Source organism: Astatotilapia calliptera, chromosome 2, assembly GCF_964374335.1.
Source record: "Astatotilapia calliptera chromosome 2, fAstCal68.1, whole genome shotgun sequence".
Lineage (NCBI taxonomy): Eukaryota > Metazoa > Chordata > Actinopteri > Cichliformes > Cichlidae > Astatotilapia > Astatotilapia calliptera.
The window spans coordinates 30,493,864-30,512,995 of NC_137423.1; the positions used below are offsets into that span (position 1 = coordinate 30,493,864).

Sequence of the window (19,132 nt, forward strand, 5' to 3'; positions counted from 1 at the left end):
GCTAATCTAATTTAAGGCTTTATATCTTTGCCTGCCTCTGATATCAGTCTATGTCTGTCTGTGGATATGGAAACTGCAATGGAGAACAAAGAGAGTGATTTTTTAAAAGGCTCCCCCTTGTGGCAACAAGTGGATATTACCAGCCTGTCTAAATATCAATGCATTCAATTATTTAACGTGTTACCACTCTGCATGTGGTAGTATATTGAATGCTATTTTTTACTGAGTTTCTCATGCAGTATTGATCTGCAGATAGCAGGTCTGTCCCCAATTTCCAGCCATACCAAAAGCAGTACACTGACCTATTCCCCAGTGAACTGTTTGATTGACAAATCTAGGTTATCCATGCATATAAAGCTAGATTTATTCTTAATCCCACTGAGAATTGTTTGAGTCAAGCTATTTCAGTGTGTGAGTGAGGGAGAAAAAAAGAAAAGAGGAGGAGATGACAGAGACAGACTGTACCAGATGCTTTCTGTGCTCTATGTTACACTCCATGGTTGAATTTAATGTATCACTGTGGACAGTGTGAAACAAAATATGATTTTTAATCAAACACAATCCTTTTTTTTTTTAGTTTATATGGTTGTGTTTAAATGCCTTGTCCTTGGCTTATGTACTGACTGCTCATAAAGAAGGGTGTGGTGGAGGTAGAGGGGGAGGCAGGGTGGGGCATAGACAGGGGCTGCATCTGCGTCACCATGGGTACCAGAAGGGAGATAGTAAATCAATTCTGGGTGCTTTCTATAACACTGCCTTTGTTGCTAGGCACAATACTGAGCCAATCACTGTCCATTTCAGCCACAGTGACCAATCAGATTTCTGTGCTACCTTTGCTGTTACCAAAGCCTGTTGAAGCTCCTGTTTATTGACAGCTTTGATTGATGCTCTGTTTTTGCAAAGTAATCCATGGCTGTTTTTCTGCTTGCACAACCAGTTGCTGAATTACACATTTTAAAATTTGAGTCACAATGCTGAACTATATGTGAATGGAATTCATGCTGTCTCTCATACCTTTTATATTTCTCACTCTCACACCTCTCTCACACAAACCACACAAACCACACAGAGCCTGATCAGCCCTTCATGTATTTGAACTCCAGACTGCAATGTTGCCATTCATGCTGTGCAGATGCTTGTTACTAATTAGATACAGTATCACAGATTCAATAACACATCGTCTTTGATCAGCCCTGCTCTGCACATTAGTGATCATTTCCTAACTGATCAAACTTATGGAGGTTCTTACACTAAATGAAAACATTGCTAGTGTAAATAAATTGTTGAATACATTAAAACATAAAATGAAGAGTGAAGTTTTTTTTTACATTTTAAAGCAAAATACACTATATGGAAAATGTTTTCTAAATACTAAATAGTATATGGGATCCTTAATCCTTAGGGATTAATAAAGTATGATGATTATGATTATGATTATGTTTAATATTTACTTAGTTGATAGGTCACTATACTGTTTTATTTCCCCAGCAAGTCTGTGATAAATCATGACACACAATAATCACACTGTAGCAGTGGCAGGATGTTGCTCCTGTATGTTGTTTTACAGTAGAGTAACTAATTATGTGATTTTTGGGCATTGTGCCATTGTTTTCCAAATGAGTGAACACTGTGTTCTATTGTGTTGGTGTGCCTCTCAGGGCTGTGTGCATGCGTATGTTTGGGCATGCTCCATATTGCTGTGTCCCGGTTTTGATCTTGCTCATGTTTCCGCGGACCCGCCCCTGTCCTACTTAGTCCAGAAACCAGTGAAGGCAGGCACAGATTTGGAAATAAATGATTAAGTGGTAGTTGGTTTTAAAACTAGGAGTGATTCATCTTTTCTTGCATCCTTCCTCTCTTTATTATATTAGTCATAGATTATTTCACAAATTGTGTAAGTAGGTAAACAGCTGATTGCATGCCCAGCTTTCCAGTACATAGATGTTATTACAGTTACGCTGATATGCACATAATTGTATGCACAGTTCTCTAGTAAGTGGATATTATTCTATATAGTGAATTTACATCTGCATATGTCAGAGCTAAAATGCATATAAGATCATTGAAAAGTAATTTTTCCATTATTGTATTATATTACTCTATTGCAATAGTCAAGTGCTGGATAATTCATATCACACCTGCTTTTCTGACAATAAGCAGACACTGCATATTAAATGGGCCCAGTGCATAAAGTGCACAAAGTGAAAAGGATTTGAAAAGTAAAAAGCATAATATAGTAGTACTTATACACAAGGAGTAGGTTGCCCTCTTGTGTCATGATGAGATACATGCCACATAAAAACCCCACTATGACATTAGTATCTCATCATATGAAAAGGATGTAATGTGCAAATGGCAGGAGGGACTATGTGTGTGTGTTTGAGGTCTCCAGAGGCCTGGCACCAAGAAGGTAGGATGTGCATGGCTGAATGCAAAGGTCAGGCTCTCTGAGGGTTTGTGGGGGGTGGAAAGAGAAGCAGACACTTCTGTAAAAGTGCTGTGACAGTGAATGTGCCGCTGCAGTGCTACATTACCAATTACAACTGCAGCCCTGCACAGTCTGGTGAGGTATGCGCAAGAGTATGGTTTGTGTGTGCTTGAGTGAGTTTGTGTGTGTGTGTGTGGGGGGGGGGGCACAAGCAGATAAAATGTGGAAGTAGATATGAAATCTAATTTGTCATTTTTGTGCTATCTGACGCATTCTGAAAGCTAAACACACAGGCTACTGCATTAGTGTGTGTGTGTGTGTGTTCACATATGCATTCATGCCTGTGCCCAAGATGGCGTTGCTATGGAGATGAGAGCTGTGCAGAGGGAGAGAGGAAAAATGGGGGTAGGACTCGCCTAGAAGCATGTTTAGATCACACCCTTCCCCTATCTACTCACGCACACAGATCAACAGTACAGTATACATCCTTAGGACACACACACACTTACTCATAAACACGCACACAAAACCGATGGCTGTGTGAAGGCATGAGATGATTACATGCAGGCAATATAGAAGCTAATGTGGTGGCTGTACTGTATGTGGTAGTATCCCTTTAATAATGCAGTGAACACACCTAAAGCAGTGCTGCTGACTGCTTCCGCCCCTGCAACCCCCTCCCTTCACCTACCTCTCACTGCTTTATCTGACCCTTTCATCACACTGCCAGTGGTGATTCTAGTTTCACCTCTAACATTATCGTGTTATGGGCAAACAACAGACAGAGAAGAAGGTTAAGTACATGTGTACTTAACCACTAGACTTATTTTTAACAGCTCTCATATTTTAGGTAGCAAATAATGTAAATTTTTCTATACAACAGTTTAATCACTATTAATTATTCAGAAGTTTCAATTATTATACCCAGAGGAAGAATGACTTTTATCAATGCATGCATGCATCGGTTTTAAAAACAAACGCACACCTCTCTCGCCTATGGGGTGCCACAGCATTCTGTCTTGGGTCCGTTACTGTTTCTGTTGTATTTAGTCCCTCTTCTTCAACTTCTTAGCTCTTTTCCGAATATTTCATATCATTGCAATGCAGATGATATTCAGCTTTATATCTCTTTTAGGCCACCTGATGTTTCTAAGCTTCAAAGCTTCAAATCCTGCTTAGATTCCAGCAGAGATTGGATGGCTGATAATTATCTTCAACTAAATACTGATAAAACTGAAGTCATTGTCTTTGCTCCTGAGAAATTTGTTCCCCTCGTGGTTAAAATCTAGGCCCTCTTGCTTCTTATATTAAACCCTCCATTAGGAACCAGCTCTGACGCTGCACACGCACGTTAAATGTTTGGTTCGCTCTTGTTTTTACCATTTAAGAAATATTGCTAAGCTTTGTCCCATTGTGTCACACTTCGAATTGGAAATGATTATTTATGCTTTTGTTTCATCTCATTTAGATTATTGTAATTCCTTGTTTACTTGCTTAAGTAATGCCTTCCTGGAATGACTGCAGGGTGTTCAAAATGCTGCTGCTAGGCTTCTGACAAAGTATCCCAAATGCTCCCATGCCACTCCCCTGCTGATTCAACTGCAATGGCTCCCTGTCAAGTTCAGGGTCCATTTAAAGATTATAATCATGACCTATAGGGACCTGCACGGTGTAGCTCCAACTTACATCAGTGATCTTCTTCTTCGTTATCGCCCCTGCGGGTCCCTGAGGTCTTGTGACCAGGGCTTGTTGGTTGTCCAGCATACACGGTTAAAAACAAAAGGTGACAGAGTGTATGTATCAGTGGCGACCAGACTCTGGAACTCACTCCCTTTGAGTTTGAGAACTGTGGACTCAGTCATTTCTTTTAAAAAGCAGTTAAAAACTTATCTGTTTAACTTGCTTTTGGTTGATTTTGTTTGTTTGAGGTTGGTCTAGGTGTATAGGTGTTAAAAATCAATTGTTATTTTTGCATTACTGTTTAAACAACTATGTTTTGATGAACTAAACATTCTGCATGTTTCCCTAATTAACTCTATCACCGAATGAAGAGGTGTGGATGGCCTTATGGATATGCTCAGTAACCCACCACTAATTCCGGGGTGTATTCAGAGCTGCTGGCTAATATACTGTGTTTCATCTATGTGGAACTAGGTTTTCCATAATTACAGAAGCCATGGATTTGTTTCTTTTAAAAATGTATTGTTTGTTTAGAATAAGAAAAAAAAAGTGTTCATCCTCTCACTGGGCAGCAAAGAATACCAAGTGTGAAATTTATGGAACATTCATATGTGTTTCATGGTGACTTTAGGAGAATGATAATCCAGACTGAAGTCCTGTAAAGTCAAAGTAGTGTAGTCTGGCCCTAAAATAAACCATGAATAATTGAATTTCATAACGGGTTGCATAATTGCGATGGTGGATATGTATGCATTTGCTTGTGTATGTTAATAAACCACAAGAGCACTATACTCTCTCTTCTATACTTTACCTACTGTTTTCTATTACATGCATTAGGAAAATGAACACACAGATCATCCTATGTGAGCCATTATTATTATTAATATTGTCTGTGGGGGCTGACAGATGATTGTAGTTGTGGGATAATATTTTCAAATCAAATCGTGTTTTCTGAGGAATGGAAATAGGGCAGGAGTTTCTGAATCTAGGGCTTGGGATTACAAACAAGCTCATGACTACTGTCTCTGTGGAAATGTGGAGTAATACTAAAATGCACCAAAAACACAACACGAGAAGCAGACACCCCCTCCTGTGCTCATATGTGCAGAAGAATAACTAGGTACGATTAAATATATTTATTGCCCAAAAGGCTGAAAAAGAAAATTTCATTAAAAGATAAATAAAGAAGCCATTGATGTGGGTGCAGAAGAAGAAACTGTACTATTTTTTATGGTTTAGGGAGGGTTTTTTTGTTTTTTTGTTTTTTACTGTTTTTGTTTGTTTGCTTGCTTGTTTGTTTGTTTTTACGCACTTTTAGGGAAAAAATACATACAAATTTGTAGGCATGATAAAACTTGTGGTGCAATTCACACATTGCTATATAGGCATGGCTGAATGCTAAAAATTTCAGGCAGCCTCCAACTTTTTATCCGTTTATTAAGCTCACATTAGTAGTTAATAGAATCTACAAATAACTCTTAAATTGAATGGAACAAAGAGGTTTAGTGGAAAAAGGTAGAGTAATGTGGGATGCGATGTATTTGATACTATCACTTTCTACAAGGACACTCATTCAGGTGTTGTCCATGGTGCAGAGAAGAGTTGTTCCGATTTCTGATGTTAAGCTTCTCAGATACCTTTGGTGTGACCTGATGGCTGCAGGAGAAGCAACTGTTTTCACTGGCCTCTGCATTGCGCTCTTTTCACCACGTGGCGTCGCTGTTGATCCATTAGTTACAGCCCTAATAGAACTTGGCCCCTCCCGTTTACAAGCGATATGAACGATTTCTGTCTTTGTTATAAGACTCAAACGACGGTGGAACAAACAGAATACTACAGTCAAAAAGCTCCCTGATCGTCCATTCTTTCCTAAATATCTGAATGCCACTGGAGCTCAAATTTATGCTTTGTTCACATTGAACAGAGATGTCGCCCTTTAAATTGAGCTATTTTGGGATGTATTTGTGCCTTTTTTTACTGGATGTTTACTGGCAGACTGTGGCTGGGCAGCTCTCCTATTCAATCTCAGAGGAGGTAAACCCGGGGACTCCTGTTGGGAATATCGCTAAGGATCTAAACCTGAATTCACAAGAGTTGGAATCTCGTATGTTTCAAATCGTTACTGGATCAAAGAGAAAATTTTTCGAGGTAAATCTAAAGACTGGTGTTCTGTATGTCAGTGAGAGAATAGACAGAGAGGAGCTCTGCTCGGAGGAACTAAAATGTCCAGTAAGTGTAGAAGCCGTAATAAATAACCCATTGAAGCTTTATCGTATTGATGTAGAGATCTTAGATGTAAACGACAATGCTCCTTTGTTTACAACCAAACTGCAAAATTTATATATTGCAGAGAGCACATTGCCTGGAGTGAAATTTGAATTATCCGAAGCAACTGATGCGGATATGGGGAAAAACGGAGTAAGCACTTACAAATTAAGCCAAAATGAAAAATTTTCGTTGGCCGTGCACAAAGCAGGTGACCGTGTGTCTGCTGAGTTGGTGCTGCAGAAAGCCTTAGACCGAGAAAAGCAGGCAGTCATCACTATGACACTGACAGCTGTAGATGGAGGGACCCCACCGAAATCCGGCACCTCGCAACTCGTTATTAATGTATTAGACAATAATGATAATATTCCGATCTTTAGTGAATCCTTGTATAAAACAAAAATTCCAGAAAACATTCCACTGGGGTTAAAGGTAATCACAGTGAACGCCACTGATGCAGATGAGGGTTTAAACAGTGAGATTGTATATTCGCTGAGAAGCAAAGACCAAGATCACGTACTTGATATATTTGAAATTGAACCTCAGACTGGTGTCATTAAGGTCAAAGGGAAAATAGACTTTGAAGAGAGGAGGGCTTTTGAGGTACGTGTTGTGGCCAGTGATAAAGGGCATCCTCCGATGTCCGCTCACTGTAAAGTGCTGGTAGAAGTGGTGGACTTAAATGATAATGCTCCTGAGATCACGGTGACGTCATTACATAGGAAGGTAAAAGAGGATGCTCCTGTAGGCACCGCAGTTGCACTTGTATCTGTCCTCGATAAAGACGGTGGAAAAAACGGTGATGTGGAGATCCAAATTAAAAACAAAGCGCCATTCAAACTCGAAACTAACTACAAAAATTATTATTCGCTGTTAGTTGATGGACCTCTGGACAGGGAGAAATTCTCTATTTACAATGTCAATATAATCGCTAATGACAAAGGGATTCCACCACTTACCAGCACAAGTGTAGTTTCCATACACGTTTCTGATGTCAATGATAATGCACCTCTGTTCACGGAGGCCGTAATTGATGTTTATGTGAATGAGAACAGTCCAGTGGGAGCAGTCATTAAAAGAGTGACTGCAACTGATGCAGACATAGACCAAAATAGCCAAATCAGCTATTCATTGTTAAAAATTGGCAATAACCAGCTGCTGTTATCTACAATGATTAATATCAACTCGGAGACAGGAGATATAATCAGCCTGCAGTCTTTTAACTACGAGGAGTTAAAAACATTCCAGTTTAAAGTTCAGGCCACAGACTCTGGTGTTCCTCCGCTCAGCAGCAACGTGACTGTGAACGTTTTACTCCTCGATCAAAATGACAACAGTCCTACGATTCTCGCGCCATATTCTGAGCACGGCTCCGTTAACAGTGAGAGCATCCCCTACTCTGCTGAAGCGGGATACTTTGTGGCAAAGATCAGGGCTGTAGACGCAGACTCTGGATACAATGCGCTGCTTTCTTATCACCTGTCTGAGCCCAAAGGAAACAACTTGTTCAGGATCGGAACCAGCACCGGGGAGATCAGGACTAAGAGGAGAATGAGTGACAATGACCTCAAAACTCACCCCTTGGTGGTCTTGGTCTCTGATAACGGAGAACCCTCCCTGTCAACTACTGTGTCTATTGATGTGGTGGTGGTTGAAAGCACGGCTGAAATCCAGACTCCGTTCAGACATGTGCCTGTAAAGGAGGACAGCTTCTCGGATTTGAACCTGTATCTGTTGATCGCCATTGTGTCGGTGTCCGTCATCTTTCTGCTCAGCCTCATCACTTTAATAGCAGTCAGATGCCACAGGACAGATGGCACTTTCAGCAGGTACAGCGCCCCCATGATCACCACCCACCCTGACGGGAGCTGGTCTTACTCTAAAGCTACTCAGCAGTATGATGTGTGTTTCAGCTCAGACACGCTCAAGAGTGACGTGGTGGTTTTCCCCGCTTCGATTCCACCTATAGATGCAGAACTGATCAGTATTAACGAAGGAGACACTTTTACCAGAACTCAGACTTTACCTACCAAAGAAAAGGTGAGTCCATGAAATTTTAAAATACTTGCATATTGTCATTCCTCGTCATTGCAGATTAAACGGTACCATTTTTTCTTATCTTAGCATGGTGTATCTTCTGATTTAAACTAGATTCCATATATATATATGCTTCAGCTTTAAAACGTTTAGTTGTGCCAATTTAATAATATCCATTATTTGGACAGCAGTGCGTTCATGTAGCTGTCCATGGTGCTGGTGTAGGCATTCTAGTATATATAAAAATGTGATCTGAAGGCCGCAACAATTATAATAATAATTAAGTCACATTTCTGATATGTGCATTGCTCTTTGTCTCTGGTTACTCAAAGGATAGACAGATAGCACATTAAGCTGATATACGCCTTGACAATTGTATTATTCATATTTGCTCATATTTTCATGTTTTGTGAAAAGGAGATAAGGCAAGTTTTAATTCAATTTGGTTTATATATATGCTACACCTGTCTTTAAATAAATATATAAGGGAGCTGGACATTATTTGCCATTACCAGATTGGCATCTTGATGCATTTATCTTGAAGGCTTAAACGAACTTATGAGATTGTTTTGTGATAATGTAGTATTTTTAAATGACCACATGGGGACATTGTAGACCATCACATTTTCATAGTGCTCTTGGTTGTTCGAAGCTCCTCCTAGATTTAGATGATGGTGACGATGATGCTTTGCAGGGCTTTGTTACAAGAGGGGCAGTATGAGAATACATTGTGCGATCATCGCTTTGTCCTTTACTTCTTATATACACGGAAATCTGGATTCTGCCACTCTAATTTCACCTTGAAGACTACGATCCATATGCTGTGCTCGCACAGGATAGAAAATGTCGACAGGGAGGATACGCAGTTCTTTTGGGATTTATGTAGTCGTTGTTCTTTTGGATTGCTGCTGGCAAGTGGTGACTGGGCAGCTCTCTTACTCTGTATCAGAGGAGGTAAACCAGGGGACTACTGTGGGAAATCTCGCTAAAGATCTAAATCTTAACGTGCATGACTTGAGGACGCGTATGTTTCAGATTGTTAGCGGATCAAAGAGAAATTATTTCGATATAAATTTGAAAACGGGTAGTCTCTATGTCAGTGAAAGAATCGACCGTGAGGAGCTTTGCGCAAAAGCTGCAATATGTACTGTTAGCGTAGAGGCCGTGATCAACAATCCACTGAAGCTTTATCGTTTAGATGTAAATGTAGTCGATATTAATGATAATGTGCCACATTTTCCTGAGAATTTGCAGTATCTTAATATTGCGGAAAGTACTGTGCCAGGGGGGAAATTTGGATTTATAGGGGCATCGGATCTTGACGTTGGAAAGAATGACGTTAGTTCATACAAGTTGAGTCAAAATGATTACTTTTCTTTAGAGGTCCACAAAGGAAGGGATAGTGTGTCTGCCGAGCTGGTGCTACAGAAAGCTCTAGACCGAGAAATACAACCTACTGTTAATCTTACCGTGACTGCTATCGACAGCGGAAACCCACCCAAGTCAGGAACATTGCAAATCATTGTAAATGTTTTAGACATTAATGACAACGCTCCGGTTTTCAGTAGGGCTTTGTATAAAACACAGATTCATGAAAATCTACCAATGGGTAAAACAATTATATTTTTAAATGCAACAGACGCAGATGACGGATTAAATGCTGAAACTGAATATTCTTTTAGAAGTAAAGGTCAGGATCATGTTTTAAATGTATTTCAAATAGACTCTAAAACGGGAGCGATTTCAATTAAAGGTAAAATCGATTACGAAGAAAGTTCTGCATTTGAGATTCATGCTGAGGCGACTGACAAGGGTCAGCCTCCGATGTCTGCTCATTGCAAAGTGTTGGTAGAAGTGCTGGATCTAAATGACAACGCTCCTGAGATCACGGTAACGTCACTACTAAATACAGTGAAAGAAGACGCGGAAGTAGGTGCAGCCATTGCACTTGTCTCGGTTTTGGATAAAGATGGTGGGAATAACGGGGCAGTGAAAGCTGTGATTGCAAATGAGACTCCATTTAAACTGGACACAAACTATAGAAATTATTACTCTTTAGTGGTTACTGGTCCGCTTGACAGAGAAACTACAAACAAGTACAATGTTACTATAATAGCAACTGATGAAGGAGCTCCTCCTCTCTCCAGCACCAGCATAATTAGTGTTCACGTTTCTGATGTCAATGACAACTCGCCTCGCTTCTCTGATCCGATACTTAATATTTATGTTAAAGAAAACAGTCCAGTAGGAGCAGTCATTAAAACTCTGACTGCAACTGATGCTGATGTCGATAAAAATGGTCAAGTGAGCTATTCTTTTTTAAAAAGCAGCAGTGACTCACTACCGTTTCCTACAATGATTAATATCAACTCAGAGACAGGAGATATAATCAGCCTGCAGTCTTTTAACTACGAGGAGTTAAAAACATTCCAGTTTAAAGTTCAGGCCACAGACTCTGGTGTTCCTCCGCTCAGCAGCAACGTCACTGTCAACGTTTTAATCCTGGATGAAAATGACAACAGTCCCACGATTCTCGCGCCATATTCTGAGCATGGCTCCGTTAACAGTGAGAGCATCCCCTATTCTGCTGAAGCGGGATACTTTGTGGCAAAGATCAGGGCTGTAGACGCAGACTCTGGATACAACGCGCTGCTTTCTTATCACCTGTCTGAGCCCAAAGGAAACAACTTGTTCAGGATCGGAACCAGCACCGGGGAGATCAGGACTAAGAGGAGAATGAGTGACAATGACCTCAAAACTCACCCCTTGGTGATCTTGGTCTCTGATAACGGAGAACCCTCCCTGTCAACTACTGTGTCTATTGATGTGGTGGTGGTTGAAAGCACGGCTGAAATCCAGACTCCGTTCAGACATGTGCCTGTAAAGGAGGACAGCTTCTCGGATTTGAACCTGTACCTGCTGATCGCCATTGTGTCGGTGTCCGTCATCTTTCTGCTCAGCCTCATCACTTTAATAGCAGTCAGATGCCACAGGACAGATGGCACTTTCAGCAGGTACAGCGCCCCCATGATCACCACCCACCCTGACGGGAGCTGGTCTTACTCTAAAGCTACTCAGCAGTATGACGTGTGTTTCAGCTCAGACACGCTCAAGAGTGACGTGGTGGTTTTCCCCGCCTCGTTTCCACCTGTAGATGCAGAATTGATCAGTATTAACGAAGGAGACACTTTTACCAGGACTCAGACTTTACCTACCAAAGAAAAGGTGAGTCCATGAAATTTTAAAATACTTGCATATTGTCATTCCTCGTCATTGCAGATTAAACGGTACCATTTTTTCTTATCTTAGCATGGTGTATCTTCTGACTTAAACTAGATTCCATATATATATATGCTTCAGCTTTAAAACGTTTAGTTGTGCCAATTTAATAATATCCATCATTTGGACAGCAGTGCGTTCATGTAGCTGTCCATGGTGCTGGTGTAGGCATTCTAGTATATATAAAAATGTGATCTGAAGGCCGCAATAATTATAATAATAATTAAGTCACATTTCTGATATGTGCATTGCTCTTTGTCTCTGGTTACTCAAAGGATAGACAGATAGCACATTAAGCTGATATACGCCTTGACAATTGTATTATTCATATTTGCTCATATTTTCATGTTTTGTGAAAAGGAGATAAGGCAAGTTTTAATTCAATTTGGTTTATATATATGCTACACCTGTCTTTAAATAAATATATAAGGGAGCTTGACATTATTTGCCATTACCAGATTGGCATCTTGATGCATTTATCTTGAAGGCTTAAACGAACTTATGAGATTGTTTTGTGATAATGTAGTATTTTTAAATGACCACATGGGGACATTGTAGACCATCACATTTTCATAGTGCTGTTGGTTGTTCGAAGCTCCTCCTAGATTTAGATGATGGTGACGATGATGCTTTGCAAGGCTTTGTTACAAGAGGGGCAGTATGAGAATACATTGTGCGATCATCGCTTTGTCCTTTACTTCTTATATACACGGAAATCTGGATTCTGCCAATCTAATTTCACCTTGAAGACTACGATCCATATGCTGTGCTCGCACAGGATAGAAAATGTCGACAGGGAGGATACGCAGTTCTTTTGGGATTTATGTAGTCGTTGTTCTTTTGGATTGCTGCTGGCAAGTGGTGACTGGGCAGCTCTCTTACTCTGTATCAGAGGAGGTAAACCCGGGGACTACTGTGGGAAATCTCGCTAAAGATCTAAATCTTAACGTGCATGACTTGAGGACGCGTATGTTTCAGATTGTTAGCGGATCAAAGAGAAATTATTTCGATATAAATTTGAAAACGGGTAGTCTCTATGTCAGTGAAAGAATCGACCGTGAGGAGCTTTGCGCAAAAGCTGCAATATGTACTATTAGCGTAGAGGCCGTGATCAACAATCCACTGAAGCTTTATCGTTTAGATGTAAATGTAGTCGATATTAATGATAATGTGCCACATTTTCCTGAGAATTTGCAGTATCTTAATATTGCGGAAAGTACTGTGCCAGGGGGGAAATTTGGATTTATAGGGGCATCGGATCTTGACGTTGGAAAGAATGACGTTAGTTCATACAAGTTGAGTCAAAATGATTACTTTTCTTTAGAGGTCCACAAAGGAAGGGATAGTGTGTCTGCCGAGCTGGTGCTACAGAAAGCTCTAGACCGAGAAACACAACCTACTGTTAATCTTACAGTGACTGCTGTCGACAGCGGAAACCCATCCAAGTCAGGAACATTGCAAATCATTATAAATGTCTTAGACAATAATGACAACGCTCCGGTTTTCAGTAGGGCTTTGTATAAAACACAGATTCATGAAAATCTACCAATGGGTAAAACAATTATATTTTTAAATGCAACAGACGCAGATGACGGATTAAATGCTGAAACTGAATATTCTTTTAGAAGTAAAGGTCAGGATCATGTTTTAAATGTATTTCAAATAGACTCTAAAACGGGAGCGATTTCAATTAAAGGTAAAATCGATTACGAAGAAAATCCTGCATTTGAGATTCATGCTGAGGCGACTGACAAAGGCCAGCCTCCGATGTCTGCTCATTGCAAAGTGTTGGTAGAAGTGCTGGATCTAAATGACAACGCTCCTGAGATCACGGTAACGTCACTACTAAATACAGTGAAAGAAGACGCGGAAGTAGGTGCAGCCATTGCACTTGTCTCGGTTTTGGATAAAGATGGTGGGAATAACGGGGCAGTGAAAGCTGTGATTGCAAATGAGACTCCATTTAAACTGGACACAAACTATAGAAATTATTACTCTTTAGTGGTTACTGGTCCGCTTGACAGAGAAACTACAAACGAGTACAATGTTACTATAATAGCAACTGATGAAGGAGCTCCTCCTCTCTCCAGCACCAGCATAATTAGTGTTCACGTTTCTGATGTCAATGACAACTCGCCTCGCTTCTCTGATCCGATACTTAATATTTATGTTAAAGAAAACAGTCCAGTAGGAGCAGTCATTAAAACTCTGACTGCAACTGATGCTGATGTCGATAAAAATGGTCAAGTGAGCTATTCTTTTTTACAAAGCAGCAGTGACTCACTACCGTTTCCTACAATGATTAACATCAACTCTGAGACTGGAGATATAATCAGCCTGCAGTCTTTTAACTACGAGGAGTTAAAAACATTCCAGTTTAAAGTTCAGGCCACAGACTCTGGTGTTCCTCCGCTCAGCAGCAATGTCACTGTCAACGTTTTAATCCTGGATGAAAATGACAACAGTCCCACGATTCTCGCGCCATATTCTGAGCATGGCTCCGTTAACAGTGAGAGCATCCCCTATTCTGCTGAAGCGGGATACTTTGTGGCAAAGATCAGGGCTGTAGACGCAGACTCTGGATACAATGCGCTGCTTTCTTATCACCTGTCTGAGCCCAAAGGAAACAACCTGTTCAGGATCGGAACCAGCACCGGGGAGATCAGGACTAAGAGGAGAATGAGTGACAATGACCTCAAAACTCACCCCTTGGTGGTCTTGGTCTCTGATAACGGAGAACCCTCCCTGTCAGCTACTGTGTCTATTGATGTGGTGGTGGTTGAAAGCACGGCTGAAATCCAGACTCAGTTCAGACATGTGCCTGTAAAGGAGGACAGCTTCTCGGATTTGAACCTGTATCTGCTGATCGCCATTGTGTCGGTGTCCGTCATCTTTCTGCTCAGCCTCATCACTTTAATAGCAGTCAGATGCCACAGGACAGACGGCGCTTTCAGCAGGTACAGCGCCCCCATGATCACCACCCACCCTGACGGGAGCTGGTCTTACTCTAAAGCTACTCAGCAGTATGACGTATGTTTCAGCTCAGACACGCTCAAGAGTGACGTGGTGGTTTTCCCCGCCTCGTTTCCACCTGTAGATGGAGAACTGATCAGTATTAACGGAGGAGACACTTTTACCAGGACTCAGACTTTACCTATCAAAGAAAAGGTGAGTCCATGAAATTTTACCAAAGAGAAGGTAAGAAATTAGCAAAAACAATGCAATGCATAAATCCATGCCTTGGGTAATCTCCATGTTTTGTTTGCTTATTGTTGTTGTTGTTTTTAAGTGGAATATGTTAGTACTAACTTCACAAACTATTTAAAGATGTGATTTTTCTTTATCGGTTTGGAGTTGAGTTGAAATGTACAGTTGTTAATAAGCCAAAATAAACAAAGTTCATGAGCCTTTCGAGTTTAGACAGAACGTTATTGTCGCTATCCGTGGTGCTGAAATCAGAAAGGTGCAAGTTGCCGGTCATTTGGAGGGTGCATCAGGGGACTTAATTGGGGCACGGTCGACAAAGACAAGTGTTTTCCCTGGAAACTTGACATACAATTCATGATAGATCTTTTTACTTAGTGGAGAATGGTGTAAAGTTTGTTTTATCACATTTAGCAAGGTTATTCGACCGCTTATTCAATCACCTTCGCTCTCATACTTTTAGAAATTAGGAAAATGTGTTTATTTTATGTCATAATAGTAGTAAGTTCTTGCTGTATCTTTCTTGTGTCGAAATATTTTCAATAAGGTCTGTCAATTCTAACTCGTGTACTTTTAGACGGGGTATCACCAAGAGGAAAGTTATGATTTTTTTTCTTTGTTAACTGAGAATTAATCAGAATGGGAAAAGGAAAAAAAATCCTTTGAAATGCACCATAACATATAAGTTAACAGGGTTATGTTCATAATTAATGAGAAGTTGATCGCCTTGGACGGGTGGGTAGTCATTTAATTGTTGCTGTTCCTAAAGCTTAAATGCAGTTATTTTACATTACCAGATGGTGGCACTGAAGACCATGACATCTAGATGTTATTTCTAAAGGCATAAGACTCCACCCAGAAACAGAGGATGATCTTTCTCTGGGCTTTGTAACAAAGAGGCGCAGAGCGAGAGAGAAAGGGCGAAAAATCTATCAGGCTGACTTGTTGTGATTGCCTTTGTTTGCGGATATCTGACGGTTGCTGGTGGACACAAAGTGTGCCTGATTTCGGTGGATTTAATCATGCAATTCCCAACAAAAACAGATATTTTGCGGGCTTATTCTGTGGCCGTGCTGCTGAATTATTGCTGGGAAGCGGTGTCTGGACAGCTCTCGTACTCTGTATCGGAGGAGGAAAATACTGGGACATCTGTTGGAAATATTGCCAAAGATCTAAATCTCAATGTACAGGATTTAGAGTCTCGTAGGTTTCAGATTGTTAGTGGATCACAGAAGAAGTATTTCGATGTGAATTTAAAAACTGGTGTTCTTTATGTCAGCGAAAGAATCGACCGCGAGGAGCTTTGTGGAAGGGCTTCAAAATGTACTGTCAATGTAGAGGCGGTGATCAACGTCCCGCTGAAGCTTTATCGCTTAGAGATAAATATAAAAGATATAAACGACAACGCACCAGTTTTCTCTGAGAAGCTGCAGTCACTTGATGTTCCAGAAAATACTTTACCGGGAGTCAAATTTGGACTGATAGAGGCATCAGATTTGGATGTCGGTAAAAACGGTGTTAATACATATAAACTTAGTAATAACGACTATTTTACATTAGATATTCATAAAGGAGAAGACAGCGTGTCTGCTGAGTTAGTACTGCAGAAATCGTTAGACAGAGAGCAGGATTCTGTTATAAAACTCACGCTGACTGCAGTAGACGGAGGAAACCCACCCAAGTCAGGGACATCGCTTATTATCATTTCCGTGATGGATACTAATGACAACCATCCCGTGTTCAGTAAGTCTTTGTACAAAATTAAAATTCCTGAAAACTTGTCCAGTGGGTCGACAGTGATTACGCTGAATGCAACAGACACAGATGAGGGTTCAAACAGTGAAATTGAATATTCTTTGAGAAAAAAAGGTCAAGATCATATTTTAGATTTATTTGAAATTAATTCAAAAACGGGAGTGATTTCAGTTAAGGGTAAAGTCGATTATGAAAAAAATCGTGCATTTGAGATCCATGCGGAGGCAAGTGACAAGGGTCAGCCTCCGATGTCTGCTCATTGCAAAGTGTTGGTAGAAGTGCTGGATCTAAATGACAACGCTCCTGAGATCACGGTAACGTCACTACTAAATACAGTGAAAGAGGACGCGGAAGTAGGTGCAGCCATTGCGCTTGTCTCGGTTTTGGATAAAGATGGTGGGAATAACGGGGCAGTGAAAGCTGTGATTGCAAATAAGACTCCATTTAAACTGGACACAAACTATAGAAATTATTACTCTTTAGTGGTTACTGGTCCGCTTGACAGAGAAACTACAGACGAGTACAATGTTACTATAATAGCAACTGATGAAGGAGTTCCTCCTCTCTCCAGCACCAGCATAATTAGTGTTCACGTTTCTGATGTCAATGACAACTCGCCTCGCTTCTCTGATCCGATACTTAATATTTATGTTAAAGAAAACAGTCCAGTAGGAGCAGTCATTAAAACTCTGACTGCAACTGATGCTGATATCGATAAAAATGGTCAAGTGAGCTATTCTTTTTTAAAAAGCAGCAGTGACTCACTACCGTTTCCTACAATGATTAACATCAACTCAGAGACAGGAGATATAATCAGCCTGCAGTCTTTTAACTACGAGGAGTTAAAAACATTCCAGTTTAAAGTTCAGGCCACAGACTCTGGTGTTCCTCCGCTCAGCAGCAACGTCACTGTCAACGTTTTAATCCTGGATGAAAATGACAACAGTCCCACGATTCTCGCGCCATATTCTGAGCACGGCTCCGTTAACAGTGAGAGCATCCCCTATTCTGCTGAAGCGGGATACTTTGTGGCAAAGATCAGGGCTGTAGACACAGACTCTGGATACAACGCGCTACTTTCTTATCACCTGTCTGAGCCCAAAGGAAACAACCTGTTCAGGATCGGAACCAGCACCGGGGAGATCAGGACTAAGAGGAGAATGAGTGACAATGACCTCAAAACTCACCCCTTGGTGGTCTTGGTCTCTGATAACGGAGAACCCTCCCTGTCAGCTACTGTGTCTATTGATGTGGTGGTGGTTGAAAGCACGGCTGAAATCCAGACTCAGTTCAGACATGTGCCTGTAAAGGAGGACAGCTTCTCGGATTTGAACCTGTATCTGCTGATCGCCATTGTGTCGGTGTCCGTCATCTTTCTGCTCAGCCTCATCACTTTAATAGCAGTCAGATGCCACAGGACAGACGGCACTTTCAACAGATACAGCGCCCCCATGATCACCACCCACCCTGACGGGAGCTGGTCTTACTCTAAAGCTACTCAGCAGTATGACGTGTGTTTCAGCTCAGACACGCTCAAGAGTGACGTGGTGGTCTTCCCCGCCCCGTTTCCACCTGTAGATGGAGAACTGATCAGTATTAACGAAGGAGACACTTTTACCAGGACTCAAACTTTACCTAACAAAGAGAAGGTAAGCGCATATTGGTCTTAAATATCCTGGAATGTTATTTATTGTGCAAAACCACGGTCGAGAACAGAGTATGAATCAATAGGGGTTCACCCGAATTAAATTAAAAGAACTTAATTGCCACGAAAAAAATGGGGATAAATCCAGTTCAAGTTAACTAATAAAATAAATCACTTGGATATATTTTGTTAGGCTTCTTTTACGCATACTCATAGTTTGTGGTATTTACTTCTAGCAAAAGATGTGCAGATTTTGAATCATACCCTAAACGTTGTTCTTCATGGTACTGAACGGACGATTATGCACGATGCCAACATGCTGGGCAGTTATACTGTACTTTAAATAATGTCTCGCTAAACATGTGTTCGAGTATTCATATCCTGGCTTTGTTAACCTTAACAGGTTGCAGCAATGTATATTCAAAACAATTCTGAAAAAAAAACCTCTTTTTACATGGCTTGGTTCTGTTAATTTCTCAGTTTTGTATTGTAAATATTTTTATTGTCTGAATAATGCTGAAGGTATCATATATTAGTATATGTCTATGAGAGTTCATTCATAATTTTTTTATAAATGTATGAATTTAAAAAAAACCCTGAATGATAACAGTATTCAGAATAATGCCAGAATGGCAGCACGTCATGGTTGTTGTTCCTCAAAGCACACAACTGTTTAGCTAGATAATTAAGGACACTTAATTTCCTGATATTGAATGCACTTCTGGAAAATGTCCACACGGGGACATTGTAGACCATCAGATTTGAATTTCGTCTTTGGTGTCTCGGACTCCTCCCAGAGTGTATTTTTCTGGAATTCAGACAAAGAGAATCGGAGGGCG

The 19,132-nt window shown here is 40.6% G+C and overlaps 1 protein-coding gene and 2 pseudogenes across 29 annotated transcripts in view; all 3 read left to right on the forward strand.

Annotated features, from left to right (window-relative positions):
* Positions 1-19,132, forward strand: part of LOC113037086 (protocadherin alpha-C2-like) — a 208,368-nt gene that overhangs the window by 92,787 nt on the left and 96,449 nt on the right. Inside the window, exon 1 of one of the 27 annotated variants that reach the window (XM_080288593.1) lies at positions 9,130-11,635. The exons of 24 other annotated variants lie outside the window; for them this stretch is intronic. In XM_080288593.1, coding sequence (XP_080144719.1) covers positions 9,254-11,635 — 2,382 coding nt within the window. In that variant the 5' untranslated portion in view covers positions 9,130-9,253. Of the gene's footprint in view, positions 1-9,129; positions 11,636-15,805; positions 18,298-19,132 lie in introns of those variants that run through there. 2 more of the 27 variants (XM_080288695.1, XM_080288592.1) reach the window with 2 other exon arrangements.
* Positions 1,568-8,425, forward strand: LOC113037395 (protocadherin alpha-3 pseudogene; annotated as a pseudogene). Its single transcript, XR_013901882.1, has one exon. The product of XR_013901882.1 is annotated as a protocadherin alpha-3 pseudogene (transcript).
* Positions 12,355-15,095, forward strand: LOC145420107 (protocadherin alpha-3 pseudogene; annotated as a pseudogene). Its single transcript, XR_013901389.1, has one exon. The product of XR_013901389.1 is annotated as a protocadherin alpha-3 pseudogene (transcript).